This window comes from Triticum dicoccoides, chromosome 2B (assembly GCF_002162155.2).
Source record: "Triticum dicoccoides isolate Atlit2015 ecotype Zavitan chromosome 2B, WEW_v2.0, whole genome shotgun sequence".
In the NCBI taxonomy this organism is placed as follows: Eukaryota; Viridiplantae; Streptophyta; class Magnoliopsida; order Poales; family Poaceae; genus Triticum; species Triticum dicoccoides.
Window position 1 is genome coordinate 769,578,577 of NC_041383.1, and position 15,693 is coordinate 769,594,269.

Consider the following 15,693-nt stretch of genomic DNA (forward strand, 5'->3'; position numbering starts at 1 on the left):
CGCGCCCTCCGCCGCCGGCCTCGGCCAGGAGCGCCGTCGCCCGGCCGGACCTCGCCGGCCGCCGCCTCCGCCAGCGGATCCGGCGCCCGCATCAGGCGCTCGCCTTCCGCCACCGCCTTGCAGGTGCCTCCCCGCCGCCGCCCGGATGTCTCCCGCACGCCTCCTGCCGTCCCGCTCACCGGAGCTTGCCCTCGCCGGAGCTCCGGCCGGATCCGAGGGAGTGGAACAGATCCACCACTCCCTCCATCAAAACGAGCCTCCCCCAAGCCCGGAACTCCTCGTCCCGCACGTCCTCATCCCACGTTGACTTTTCGGAGGGTATATTTTCGCCTGTCCCTGAGATTTTGACATTATCATGCCATGTTCAACGCATCATAACTTGCTGCATACTGCTCCGTTTCGTGCGTGTAATATGTCAAATTGTTCATCTCGACGAGTACTTCATTTCATTCCATTGAATCATGTTCATTTGAGTTCATCTTGACGCCCGAATCATCGTTGCAAGAGTGCATGTTGCTGTTAATCTGCTGAAACTGTTATAACTTGATGATTTGTCATTTTTACCATGATTGATGTGTGCATCTTATGAACTTGAGCCCTATATATGTTTTAAACTATGCCCTGCAATCTTTCTAGGGTTGTATTCCATGTATTTTTGTGATCAATGTGGTGATTAGCACAAGCATGTAAACTAGGCCTCGTGATGTTGCTGATTTCAGTCCCTGTTCTGCTGTTATTTGTATGCCATGTAAACTTGATGCTACAGAGAGATACATGCATATGTTGGGATACTTCAGTAAGAATGTTTTGTACATATGGTTATGAGCTATCCATCCATGCCCCTGGTTGCATTTATAGCCTGTTGACATGAAGTTCAATGTTGCCATGATTGTTGTCAGTTATCCATGCACCCTATGAACTTGCCCTTGCCATGCTTGGCTTCATAAGCATGTCTTCTTACTTTTGGTTCCCTTGCCATGCCATGTATTTCTCCGTGGTGAGTGGTTCAAGCTCACCAACATGCCTACTTATTGTTGTTCCTGCCATGTATGAATCTGTCATATAACTTGCCATGTTTACATGGGTGCCATCATATTTTATGATCCTTTTTGGCTCATGATCAGTAAAAGACTTTTGTTCTATGCATTTAGTAGATTCATGCCATGCCTTTGTTTGCCATGTTAAGTTCCTGTAGCATGTTGTTTGATAGCTCTCAACATTGCAACCTGATGTTATTTCCTGATAGTCTGAAACTGTTATTATTTGCAATCTTTCCATGGGTGTTTGAGCATGTTCTAGTGATTTCTGGAGATAGCTCAGTGTTCATGTTTTGTTATGCTTTACCTGTATTTCATGTCCATGCCTTTTGTTATCTTATTATTATGCTGTAGTATATTGTTTTGATTCTTGCAATATGCCTAGTTGCTGTTTTGCACAGATTGTCGCTATAACTTGTATAGAGTGTGTTGAACCGTTGCTCCATTTTGAGTGTGCTCTATATGAAACATGCTTGATTTTGCATATAGTTTCATATTATCATGTTGCATCCTTGTTTTGAGGTGTTTGCTTGATGTTTCTATGCATTTTGCATCAATGCCATGTTTAACTTGTTTTGCTCATATCTTCTAGGCCGTAGCTCCGAATTAAATGAACTTTATATGTAACTTGACTAGAATTTCGTGTAGATCATCTTGGTGCATTTTAACTTGCTGTTTAACAACTTGAACATAATGTTTATTCAAATCTGGACCAATTTCGAAATTTGCATATGAGGACTTACCGGAATTGTTATATGTTGTTTCCGGCCTCATTTAAACTTGCCTTGATGTGTTGCTCTTGTTTGCATCATCTCTTGCCATGAGTAGCTTCATGTAGCCTCGTCATGCATCATGCTTGTTGTGCATCATATCTTGTCTATGTGTGGTGTGTTTACCATGTTGTTTGTTTCTTTCCGGTGTTGCTTCTTAGTTCCCGTAATGTTGCGATTGTGAGGATTCGTTCGACTACTCCCATTCGTCTTCTTCATGGACTCGTTCTTCTTCCTAGCGGGATTTTAGGCAAGATGACCGCTACCCTGGATCTCACTACTATCATTGCTATGCTAGTTGCTTCGTTCTATCGCTTTGCTGCGCTACCTATCATTTGCTCCTCAAGCCTCCCAAATTGCCATGAACCTCTAACCTTTGACACCATTCCTAGCAAACCGTTGCTCGGCTATGTTACCCCTTTTGCTCAGCCCCTCTTATAGCGTTGCTAGTTGCAGCTGAAGTTGAAGATTGCTCCATGGTGGACAGGATTATGTTGGGATATCACAATATCTTTTATTTAATTAATGCATCTATATACTTGGTAAAGGGTGGAAGGCTCGGCCTTATGCCTTGTGTTTTGTTCCACTCTTGCCGCCCTAGTTTCCGTCATACCAGTGTTATGTTCCCGAACTTTGCGTTCCTTACGCGGTTGGGTGATTTATGGGACTCCCTTGACAGTTCGCTTTGAATAAAACTCCTCCAGCAAGGCCCAACCTTGGTTTTACCATTTGCCTCACCTAGCCCTTTTTCCCTTGGGTTTCCGGAGCCCGAGGGTCATCTTTATTTACCCCCCCGGGCTAGTGCTCCTCTGAGTGTTGGTCCAAACTAGAGCACCGTGCGGGACCATTCCTTGGCAACTTGGATTACGTCAGTTCCTGTACGCTTAGCTTATCCGGTGTGCCCTGAGAACGAGATATGTGCAGCTCCTATCGGGATTTGTCGGCACAACGGGTGGTCTTGCTGGTCTTGTTTACCATTGTCGAAATGTCTTGTAAACCGGGATTCCGAGTCTGATCGGGTATTCCTGGGAGAAGGAATATCCTTTGTTGATCGCGAGAGCTTATCATGGGCTAAGTTGGGACACCCCTGCAGGGTATAAACTTTCGAAAGCCGTGCCCGCGGTTATGGGCAGATGGGAATTTGTTAATGTCCGATTGTAGATAACTTGACACCAGATCCGAATTAAGATGCATCAACCGCGTGTGTAGCCGTGATGGTCTCTTCTTGGCGGAGTCCGGGAAGTGAACACGGTCTTTGGGTTATGATTGACGTAAGTAGGTGTTCAGGATCACCTCTTGATCATTGCTAGCTTCACGACCGTTCCTTTGCTTCTCTTCTCGCTCTTATTTGCGTATGCTAGCCACCATACTATGCTTAGTCGCTGCTGCAACCTCACCACTTTACCCCTTTCTTTCCCATTAAGCTTTGCTAGTGTTGATACCCATGGTAATGGGATTGCTGAGTCCTCGTGGCTCACAGATTACTACAACAACAATTGCAGGTACATGCTTATGCGATGATCATGACGCGAGAGGGATGCTTGCTTGTTTTGGAGTTGTTCTTCTGCTTCTTCTTCGATCAGGGGATAGGTTCCAGGTCGGCAGCCTGGGCTAGCAGGGTGGATGTCGTTTGAGTTTCTGTTTGTGTTTCATCTGTAGACGGATGTTGATCTTATGTATGATGATGTTGTATTCGTGTGGCATTGTATGCCTCTTGTATGTATCCCCATCTATTATGTAATGTTGATGTAATGATATCCACCTTGCAAAAGCGTTTCAATATGCGGGTCTATCCTTGGTGGGACCTTCGAGTTCCTTTTGTATAGAGTCGCATATTGGGCGTGACAAGTTGGTATCAGAGCCTCGACCAACCTTAGGAGCCCCCTTGATTGATCGTGTAGTTTGGCCGTTGTTGAGTCTAGAAGAAAACTGTTTTTCGGAGTCTAGTTATATCAAAGAGTAGGAATTCTTTTACTCCTCAGCCCCTTCGTCACTCTGGTGACGAATCTTGACGTAGGTGTTTTGAATTACTCCTCTTCCCTTTCAAATTTTCTTTAGGATCACGCAGTTGTTTTTTCGGTAGTTGTTCCTCAGCTCTTTTATCCGGTGCATTTCTCGTCAAGTTGACTCGATCCTCTTCATTGATGCCAAGTTCAATCCTCAGTTGTTTTCTTTTCCCACCCACCCACCCTTTTTCATCCCGGAACTGGAGTCCCTAATCAAGTATCCATCCTATTCGTGCGAAGTTTTTGCTTTCTTTCCTCAATTATTTCAACCAGTGTTTTCTCTTCAAGTTATTCGTCGGTTCTACCTTCCAAGTCGCTTCTGTTTTCCCGCCCTCCCACCCTCTTCTTCCAGGAGTCTGAGTCTTTTCGAGCATCAATTTCATTTGTACGGGCAATTGTTTCAACCGGTGAATTCTCGTCTCGTTGGACATTCTTCAGCTCTTTTTCTTTCCCGGTGGACTCAATTCAAGTATTCGGTGTGGATCATATTCTTTTCCATGGATCAAGTGTTCTCCTTACTCGCTTGCCTCTCGCCATTCAATCATTTCGGAGTTCAAGACATCGCAAGAGATTCGTCTGTGATCCAATTAAATTCGAGGTTGTCACCTCATTCAAATATTTCAATTGTTCCGGTGCATCATCTATCTGCTCAACAATTCTTTCCAACGGTGTTTTTCTTTTAGTGGGCCCTAACCCACAGGTCTTTTCTCAGGATCTTACCTGACTCTTCTAATTCCCCCGGAGTTTTTCTCAATTCTTTTCAAGTGTGACGTAAGAATGGATTCCATCAGTCACATGCCTTGTCAAGATCGATTTCAAATCATTTCATTGTTGGCTCAACCTCTTCGCTTTTCATTCCCCCAGAGTATCTCAGTAATTTTGGTGGTGTTTCTCGTCGTCACGTGAAGATTGAAGAAGAGTTTTTCCTCTAAATTTTGCCCGTTCTCTCCAAGATTCATGGTTCTAGTCTCTTGTTATCCTCTCGAATTATTACATTTGTCAGATATTCCTTTTCTTACCCATCTGGAGTATGTCAAAAGTTGTTTTCCCGTTTCTTTTCACTGGAGGCCATCGTCTCAGAAGAATTCTTAGGCCTCACATTTCAGCTATCGTTATCCAATTACCCCGGTGTTTCGTTCAAGTGTTCTTTAATCAGCTCATGATCTCTTTGTTCTTTTGCATCTAAATCCCCTTGAGAAAATTGGTTTTCTAATTCTTCCCGGTGATTCATACTCTTTCATCAGTCATTTTTGAATTCTTACGGTGGTTCGTTCAAGATTCTTTTTCCTTGATTATCATATTAGTTCATTCGTTCTTTTCAATCCATTTGGTGGTTCATGAAGACCTTCTCAAGTCTGCGAGATGTCACTTCTCAATCCTTTTTTCAAGAAGAATAAGTAATATGCAAAATCCATTGTTCGTCATCAATTTAATTTGATGAAGGATAAGCATACAATAAATCTTATTCTTATTTCATCAAGTGATTAATCCATTCCTTCGGAGTTTGTTCGTGAGGAATAAATTCTAGTTCCAAGTTTTTTCATTTTTTTTCTTTTCCGGAGTTTAAATTTCCTCGACCATCTCGTCGAAGCTCCATCTTAATCATCGCAAGGCCTTAATCTTATTCTTTCCGTCCTTGAATTCTATCTCATCATCCTTTTGTACCGGAGTTCTTCATGGTGGTTCTTCATGTTTTAATTCACTCTTCGAGAGTTCATCAAGTATCATTCCATCTTCTTAAGTTCATGTTCTATTCTTTCCATGTTCAGCCGGAGTGCCGTCTAAATTCTTTTGTTCCTTCATTTTCTATCTTGTTCTAACCGGAGTGGTTTCATAGCCTATCTGATTCCGTGAGTTTTTGATTCTCGTCATTCCCTTTGTTAATATCTTCTTCTCGAGTGCTATCAATTCTTTGCTTCTTCTCTTGAGTTCTTGTTTCACCTCATCCCTTTTCTCTTCCGTCTCGGTCCTAAGATCTCGGGACGAGATCTCTTGTTAGTGGAGGAGTGTTGTAACGCCCTGGATTCGATGCGCCAGGTGTCATCCTGTTATTCGTCGGTGTTGCCATGTCTTTTGCTTGCGTGTTGCATTTTATCATGTCATTATGTGCATCTCATTTTACATACGTGTTCTTCTCATGCATCCGAGCATTTTCCCCGTTGTCCGTTTTGCAATCCGGCACTCCTATGTCCTCCGGCGTTCCCCTTTTGTCTCCTTCCGTGTGTAGGTGTTAAACTTTCTCGGAATGGCCCAAGGTTTGCCAAGCGGCCTTGGTATAGCACTGGTAGACCGCCTGTCAAATTTCGTGCCATTTGGAGGTCGTTTGATACTCCAACAGTTAACCGGGTAACCGTAAAAGCCTCTTTTGTCTTGCATCCCAAAACCCCTCCAAAGTGTCACAAAACCCATCCAAACCCCCTTCATGCTCTCGGTCGTTCGATAACGATCGCATGGCCGAAAACCGCTCCTCATTTGGACTCTCCTAGCTCCCTCTACCTATAAAAACGTGTTCCCCTCTCCATTTTCGGATCAATTTCCCCCCGAAACCCTAGCCCCGCTCCTCTCGCCCGCCGGACACGTCCGATCTGACGCCAGACACGTCCAGCGCCGCCGCCTCGTCCAATCAGGAAGCGCCACGTGGTCCTCGGGCCACCGCGCACCGCCGCCGGCCCGCCAGGCCCGCGCGGGGCCCCTCGGCCCGCTCCGCTGCCTGGCGCCTCCCACGCCCGCTGCTCCCCGCTGCCTGGTCTGCGCTGCCGCCGCTCGCCCGGCCGCCGCCAGCGCCCTCCGCCGCCGGCCTCGGCCGCGTCTCCATCCCCGCCGCCCTGCCCGCGCCCTCCGCCGCCGGCCTCGGCCAGGAGCGCCGTCGCCCGGCCGGACCTCGCCGGTCGCCGCCTCCGCCAGCGGATCCGGCGCCCGCGTCAGGCACTCGCCTTCCGCCATCGTCGCCGGCGCCTCCCCGCCGCCGCCCGGATGTCTCCCGCACGCCTCCTGCCGTCCTGCTCGCCGGAGCTTGCCCTCGCTGGAGCTCCGGCCGGATCCGAGGGAGTGGATCAGATCCACCACTCCCTCCAACCAAACGAGCCTCCCCCATGCCCGGATCTCCTCGTACCACACGTCCTCGTCCCGCGTTGACTTTTCGGAGGGTATATTATCGCCTGTCCCTGAGATTTTGACATTATCATGCCATGTTCAACGCATCATAACTTGCTTCATACTGCTCCGTTTCGTGCGTGTAATATGTCAAATTGTTCATCTCAACGAGGACTTCATTTCATTCCATTGCATCATGTTCATTTGAGTTCATCTTGATGCTCGAATCATTGTTGCAAGAGTGCATGTTGCTGTTAATCTGTTGAAACGGTTATAACTTGATGATTTGTCATTTTTTCCATGATTGATGTGTGCATCTTATGAACTTGAGCCCTACATATGTTTTGAACTATGCCGTTCCATCTTTCCAGGGGTGTATGCCATGTATTTTTGTGATCAATGTGGTGACGAGCACAAGCATGTAAACTAGGCCTCGTGACGTTGCTAATTTCAGTCCCTGTTCTGCTGTTATTTTTATGCCATGTAAACTTGATGCTACAGAGAGATACATGCATATTTTGAGATACTTCAGTAAGTATGTTTTGTACATATGGTTATGAGCTGTCCATCCATGCCCCTGGTTGCATTTATAGCTTGCTGTGGGTTGTTCATATCATGCTCCAAACTTGCTAAGTGATGTTGCTGTTAGCATGTTAACATGAAGTTCAATGTTGCCATGATTGTTGTTAGTTATCCATGCACCCTATGAACTTGCCCTTGCCATGCTTGGCTTCATAAGCATGTCTTCTTACTTTTGGTTGCTTTGCCATGCCTTGTATTGCTCTGTGGTGAGTGGTTCAAGCTCACCAACATGCCTACTTATTGTTGTTCCTGCCATGTATGAATCTGTCATATAACTTGCCATGTTTACATGGGTGCCATCATATCTTCTGATCCTTTTTGGCTCATGATCAGTAAAGGACTTTTGTTCTATGCACTTAATAGATTCATGCCATGCCTTTGTTTTCCATGTTAAGTTCCTGTAGCATGTTGTTTGATAGCTCTCAACATTGCAACCTGATGTTATTTCCTGATAGTCTGAAACTGTTATTATTTGCAATCTTTCCATGGGTGTTTGAGCATGTTCTAGTGATTTCTGGAGATAGCTCAGTGTTCAGGTTTTGTTATGCTTTACCTGTACTTCATGTTCATGCCTTTTGTTATCTTATTATGATGCTGCAGTATATTGTTTTGATGCTTGCAATATGCCTAGTTGCTGTTTTGGACAGATTGTCGCTATAACTTGTATAGAGTATGTGTTGAACCGTTGCTCCGTTTTGAGTGTGCTCTATATGAAACATGCTTGATTTTGCATATAGTTTCATATTATCATGTTGCATCCTTGTTTTGAGGTGTTTGCTTGATGTTTGTATGCATTTTGCATCAATGCCATGTTTAACTTGTTTTGCTCATATCTTCTAGGCCGTAGCTCCGAATTAAATGAACTTTATATGTAACTTGACTAGAATTTCGTGTAGATCATCTTGGTGCATATTAACTTGCTGTTTAACAACTTGAACATAATGTTTATTCAGATCTGGACCAATTTCGAAATTTGCATATGAGGACTTAACCGGAATTGTTATGTGTTGTTTCCGGCCTCATTTAAACTTGCTTTGATGTGTTGCTCTTGTTTGCATCATCACTTGCCATGAGTAGCTTCATGTAGCCTCATCATGCATCATGCTTGTTGTGCATCATGTCTTGTTTATGTGTGGTGTGTTTACCATGTTGTTTGTTTCTTTCTGGTGTTGCTTCTTAGTTCCCGTAATGTTGTGATTGTGAGGATTCGTTCGGCTACTCCCGTTCGTCTTCTTCATGGACTCGTTCTTCTTCCTAGCGGGATTTCAGGCAAGATGACCGCTACCCTGGATCTCACTACTATCATTGCTATGATAGTTGCTTCGTTCTATCGCTTTGCTGCGCTACCTATCATTTGCTCCTCAAGCCTCCCAAATTGCCATGAACCTCTAACCTTTGACACCATTCCTAGCAAACCTTTGCTTGGCTATGTTACCGCTTTTGCTCAGCCCCTCTTATAGCGTTGCTAGTTGCAGGTGAAGTTGAAGATTGCTCCATGGTGGACATGATTATGTTGGGATATCACAATATCTCTTATTTAATTAATGCATCTATATACTTGGTAAAGGGTGGAAGGCTCGGCCTTATGCCTGGTGTTTTGTTCCACTCTTGCCGCCCTAGTTTCCGTCATACCGGTGTTATGTTCCCAGACTTTGCGTTCCTTACGCGGTTGGGTGATTTACGGAACCCCCTTGACAATTCGCTTTGAATAAAACTCCTCCAGCAAGGCCCAACCTTGGTTTTACCATTTGCCTCACCTAGCCCTTTTTCCCTTGGGTTTCCGGAGCCCGAGGGTCATCTTTATTTTACCCCCCCGGGCCAGTGCTCCTCCGAGTGTTGGTCCAAACTAGAGCACCATGCGGGACCATTCCTTGGCAACTTGGATTACGTCGGTTCCTGTACGCTTAGCTTATCCGGTGTGCCCTGAGAACGAGATATGTGCAGCTCCTATCGGGATTTGTCGGCACAGCGGGTGGTCTTGCTGGTCTTGTTTTACCATTGTCGAAATGTCTTGTAAACCGGGATTCTGAGTCTGATCGGGTCTTCCTGGGAGAAGGAATATCCTTCGTTGATCGCGAGAGCTTATCATGGGCTAAGTTGGGACACCCCTGTAGGGTATAAACTTTCGAAAGCCGTGCCCGCGGTTATGGGCAGATGGGAATTTGTTAATGTCCGGTTGTAGATAACTTGACACCAGATCCGAATTAAAACGCATCAACCGCGTGTGTAGCCGTGATGGTCTCTTCTCGGCGGAGTCCGGGAAGTGAACACGGTCTTTGGGTTATGATTGACATAAGTAGGTGTTCAGGATCACCTCTTGATCATTGCTAGCTTCACGACCATTCCTTTGCTTCTCTTCTCGCTCTTATTTGTGTATGCTAGCCACCATACTGTTCTTAGTCGCTGCTGCAACCTCACCACTTTACCCCTTTCTTTACCATTAAGCTTTGCTAGTCTTGATACCCATGGTAATGGGATTGCTGAGTCCTCGTGGCTCACAGATTACTACAACAATAGTTGCAGGTACAGGTTTATGCGATGATCATGACGCGAGAGCGATGCTTGCTTGTTTTGGAGTTCTTCTTCTACTTCTTCTTCGATCAGGGGATAGGTTCCAGGTCGGCAGCCTGGGCTAGCAGGGTGGATGTCATTTGAGTTTCTGTTTGTGTTTCATCCATAGACAGATGTTGATCTTATGTATGATGATGTTGTATTCGTGTGGCATTGTATTCCTCTTGTATGTATCCCCATCTATTATGTAATGTTGATGTAATGATATCCACCTTGCAAAAGCGTTTCAATATGCGGGTCTATCCTTGGTGGGACCTTCGAGTTCCTTTTGGATAGGGTCGCATATTGGGCGTGACAATATAGCCGGCAGTGATCCACATATACGGCGCTTTTGGATTCCTAAAGGGATAGGATAGTTCTTTCTGGGCTTTAGAGGTCTCCCCTTTAACCTAGTACTCTTAGGAAGGCCGGGTTAACCTTCTACTAGAACTGTTCTATCTATGAAATTGGTAAGTAGGGTCAACTTGCCATAATATATAGCCCAACTTGATCCGTCTTAGAGTAGCCGCCTATGGAACCGCCCCCTAGTCAACAATGCACCCGATCGCGAGCCTTATATGAGTTTCATAGTCAGCCTACTCTTTCAAGAACGTGCCTTCTAAACTCGTTGTTCCGCTTGCAGATTGGAGTTTCCTACCGACTATCCGGGTTCTTGATACCGCCGGTCGGGAATAAGTACCCATCCCTTACGTGAATCGAACCCGTGTCTTCAACATGAAAAGACGATGTCCTAACCTCTGGACGAAAGGGACCAAAAAGCTATTTTTCATATACTTAAGAGAAGAGAAGTGGTTCCTTTTCTTTCTATATGAAATACTTGATGCACTTATTGAATGGAAACTTGAATTGAGAGAAAAGGTGTGCTACGCTTCTTCATTCTCGTAACTCAATCAATATCAATAACATAAAGAGTTTGTATAGAGATGGATTTCTCTTCAGTTCCAAGACTTTTTTTTGAATGGCTCGTGTTGCGCTAGTGACACGAGGGTAAACATTCGAGTTGGCTTGCTGACTCGAGGAGGGAAAGGCTCCATTTGCTTTAGTGAATGGAGGAAGAAACAACCATAGTAACTATCTATGAAATTGATTGATGGATATGAGAGTGGTGCAAGACCGGGACAGAGGAACCATAGGAATGTTATGGCACGTTCCTTGCTCACTTCTCAAGCCCAATATCATTCCTCCAACTCGGACTTTCATGCTAGAATTAAGAACCCCCTAAACAATGACAGCGTACCGAGCGGGCCCTACGTCTATCGGGGAGCTCAAATCCTCACTAGAGTGAGGCACGTCTCGATCAATACATCTCGAATCTAAAGAGAGAATGTTATTGTTATGCTGTCCCCACTCTGGAGTATGATTGACCATATCATCCAGCGAGTGGTCTTAAGCTCTCAGTGCATCCATACTGAACTCGAATGTGCGCGCTTCGGAAGAGAAAGTAATGCGAACTAATAACTGTTATGCCGGCTTGGCCCGATCAAGACTTCTATCCCTCAGAAACTGTCTCGCGTCTTATCCGTGTGCGGGGTTGAGGAAATTGGACTTCATATTCTTCCTGGGTCTGGCTCGGCTGGAATCTACAATCTACACCTCTCTAAACACAATATCTTGAGTACCCGGAGAAGTTCTCTTTGTCTTCGAGCTTTTATTCCTCAATCCACTTATTCGTTCCCTTCTTTCATATACCTCCCCACCAATAGATAGAGACAAATGGGAATAACCGAACCACGTCTACAAAATGCCAGTACCATGCAGCTGCTTCAAAGCCAACTTGATGCTTCTTGGTCAGATGACCAAGATATTGGTGAATACCACATACATCAAGAAAAGAGTACCTATAATCACATGAAAACCATGAAAGCCAGTTGCTAAGAAAAAGGTAGAACCATAAATACTATCCGAAATAGTGGAGGGTGCTTGGTAATATTCCATTCCTTGAAAGCCAGTGGATACTAGAGCCAGTGAAATGGTTGCTACTAAAGCGCAAACTGCTCGTTTTTCCTTCCCCATGAGTATAGCATGATGAGCCCAAGTTACGGCAGCTCCGGATGAAGGGAGAATAGGGGTATTAAGAAGAGGGATTTCCCAAGGATCTAAAACCCCAATCCGTTTTGGGGGCCAAATACCTCCAATCTCTACCGTAGGTGCCAAAGAAGAAGCCCAAAAAAAGCAAAAAGGAACATAACCTCTGAGACTATGAAGAGAATAGAACCATATCGAGGTCCTAATTGTACAGCTTTTGTATGATGCCATTCCAACATGGATTCACGTAGAACATCCCGCCACAATACGAACATGGTATAAAGGATAAATAATAGAACCAAACTGAGAAGTGTTGCACCCCCTTGAAATGAGTGCACGTACATCACACCTCCTACAGTGGTTGCCAAAGCTCCGAGTGAACCCGAAATAGGACATGGACTTGGATCTACCAAATGATAAGAATGCCTCTGAGATTCAATCATAAACCACTTTGCCTTAGTTGTATGTAAACCCCCCTTCACCCCATCCCCTAAAGTGGTAAAGAAGGAGGCTCTTTTTTGTCTCATTAGGACAAACAAATAGGAAGGGATAGTTTTTTCATTGCATTGATAGAAGTGAGACTATCAAAAGATCTCTCTATTATTTAGAGAAAAGAGAAAAGAGTTGGCGTGGGTTCTACCAACGAAACGAAGAAGTTTTTGATTGATCTTTATCATTCCGAACCCTCTCCATATTAGTAAGAAAAACACACCCAGACTCTGACTTCAATGGTGGGAACAACCTCAGCACTCCGGCGTGAAGATGAACAATCATTCTATGCAAAATTTCATGTATGATAGTGGTCGATCCCTCGGGAGTGACATTCGTTACTTTGGATTTTGTTCACGCGGTGATCTTCTCTCTTTCCAAGAGTACTACCCTTTACGTAGTCTATGTCTGGGGAGACAGGTGCAGTAGAGAGGTCCCCCACTTCGATTCCTGTCCCGTTAGCATCTCCGATCCGAGAGTTGGGATGACTTCGTTAGTTTCGGTCGGGAGCCGGACAGTAATGGACCTACAACCCTGGCTTGTGGACTAGCTGCAGAGCTAACCTTTGTTCTATTGGTTTGGCGGTTGCTACCAAGACGATTTCTTTATGCCCATCAAAGAACCTCGAGATGCTAATCCACGAAAAATGATACGAGAAATGCGAAAGAAATCAACTGCGGAACGAGGGCGAACCGTGAAAATACCTCGGTTTCTTACTCGTGCCATTGAACTCTTTCTTGGCAACTTGGACAACTTATAACGATGTTTGTCCCGCATATCAGACGGAAGATCGGGTTACAAAATTTGAAAGCTTTTGTCTCAATTCATATTTAGCCGCGAGCAATCTACGTTTGTGTTCTCGTATATTTCGTTGCTTCTCCGGCATCTTACTTAGTTTCCCCCTCATCTTTTAGCAAAAAGCCGCTCCACAGTAGTAAAGTCTCATCTTTTGTATTGGCCGAAGTGACAATAGTCACATTGAACCCTCGAATATGCTCAAAGATCTCGAAATGATCTTCCAGGTCCGGGGAGAATTCGCGAAACTCCGTTTCCATAAAGAATTTGATGGAGTTTTCCCGTATTTCGACCGGAGAATCCAACATAGACATTACTGTAAAGATTTTGACCAAAAAATGGTACATTCCATGCCCTCGGAGAACGCTTTGTCGTGCAAAGTCACTGACATATCCAGTGTCTTTTTCGGACCCCAAGAATGGATTGGATCGAAACGACTTTCCTGCTTGAAAATAGGGGCCCCTTTGTGTCTGTATGAATATCTGACCGCACAAAATCTCCATAGCCAATTTTCCAAATTGGATTCTGAAATCAGAGGCAGCTTTTGGTACTAATCTTATTTCAAACAATCCAGGAACTTCCATAACATTGGCGTGATTCAGTTTGAGCAATAGATCCTGACGTAATACATCTTCGTAATGAAAATGGAGTGGAAACATCATGGCTTTTCCGCTTTTTTTGAGAATGAGCACTGTGAACTATCCGCTTCAAAAAGGATAGTTGATCGAACCGAAACCAACGTCAAGTACGAGTTATTAAGCGCCGAATCAAAAAAAGTGTACTTCCTTTACGCTTGATGTCCATTTGATTAAAAATCAACGGTTATATAGTGTTTGGATATATTTTTGAACATCTAATATACAGTATGTCTATGATCTTCTCCAATAAAGGTCTAAAAAATATTTTCCTCAAGATACGCTTTTATGTGATATTTTCTAGCATATTTTAATTTTCTCTGTTCAACCTGCGTCAAATAAGGCACCATGGTTTTCCACACAGATTAAATTATCTCTACCATAAGTTTTTGATGTAAACGGCTGAGATTGGAAGACATGCAAAAATCATCTACAGACATATATTGTATTGCGCCTGAAAAGTGTGTCACGTATATGTGTCTACGATGGGAAAGTGCAATCACGGTCATCTGCATGAAAAGGACACGTACAAGCTTTACCTTGCCTAATTACATATGTGTTCTCTAAAAGCCATGTAATAAGTTCCGGTTCCTAACAAAAGCCAAGCCAATCACGGCAAGACAGTCCATGGAAAAAAAGAGTCCATGTGTGTTCAGGAGTGACTACATCGGGCAAGACTTTTTTGTTTCAAGAAAGTACAACGGCAAAACTTTTTTCTTTTAGGGGAGTACACGGACAAAACTTTTCTTTTTAGGGGAGTACACTGGCAAAACTTGAGAGTCCATCCGAGTTCGGAGACGAGTACAGGTTAGGAGATATAAAAAAAATGGCAACTTCTTACACGTGCTCATACCCAAGATGTGATATACATCAAAGCTATCATTGCTGATGTAAGAAAACATAAGAAGTGATCCGCTAGCATGGCTGCTTAGCTAAAGATATCATGGTAGTGATAGAGAGATAGTGCACAGGAAAAGCGGGGAAAGTGTTAGTAGAGAGAGTATTCGTAAATAATTGTTGTACAGAGAAACCATGTAAAGTGTTTAATATTCATTTATTAGTGCAAAAGGTAAAAAGCGAGTGAGAAAAAACTTATTGTGTTGCTAACCTTAGATAAAAGATACCTATAACGATGGTCAGTGGACATAGACAATAAGAATAAGATTAGCTACCTAGAAAGAAATTCAAGCCATGATATATGGAGGGCGATACAACCAGCAAAAATGTGGTTCTAGGTTCAAATATGAGAAGGAACTACAATTGTTAGGATTTAGTTTTGAGAGTATTAGTAACCGTCATGGTAATACAAACATAAATTATAAGTAGAAGATAGGCACTTGATAACGTGGAACCAAAAGATGGAAAATCATGCCTTATTTAATCTACTAAAGAAAGTAAATATTAATAGATCTAGCCGCGCAAATGCGCGGGTCACACTGCTAGTTATATAAGTTATTTTGCTATGTGCCTTTCAGCCCTCCCCGCGAGCTCCCGCACACTCCGTTATCGGAGGGGAACTCTCTGCCACCCGAGATGGCAGAGAGCAAGATGCCGCCACGAGCCCCCTCGCCTATCACCATGGAGGACACCGAGGTGTCGTCCCGAAGCACCTCTCCTAACTAGGGGGGGGGGGGAGCAAGGCCGTCGAGAAGGCGCCCGAGGTTAATACCTCGATCATCGAAGAGCTAGG

The 15,693-nt window shown here is 44.4% G+C and overlaps 1 protein-coding gene and 1 pseudogene across 1 annotated transcript; both read right to left on the reverse strand.

The window, feature by feature from the left end:
* Positions 1-11,693: 11,693 nt before the first annotated feature.
* LOC119368683 lies at positions 11,694-12,527 on the reverse strand (annotated as a pseudogene).
* A 933-nt stretch (positions 12,528-13,460) lies between these two features.
* Positions 13,461-14,139, reverse strand: LOC119368684 (60S ribosomal protein L5, mitochondrial-like). The gene has a single exon (XM_037633871.1). The coding sequence runs from the start codon at positions 14,028-14,030 to the stop codon at positions 13,461-13,463; it is 570 nt and encodes a 189-aa protein (XP_037489768.1). The 5' UTR covers positions 14,031-14,139.
* Positions 14,140-15,693: the final 1,554 nt, after the last annotated feature.

Bases quoted from the DNA above. Each gene is read 5' to 3' on its own strand.
- LOC119368684 (XM_037633871.1), bottom strand. From the start codon at position 14,030: ATGATGTTTCCACTCCATTTTCATTACGAAGATGTATTACGTCAGGAT.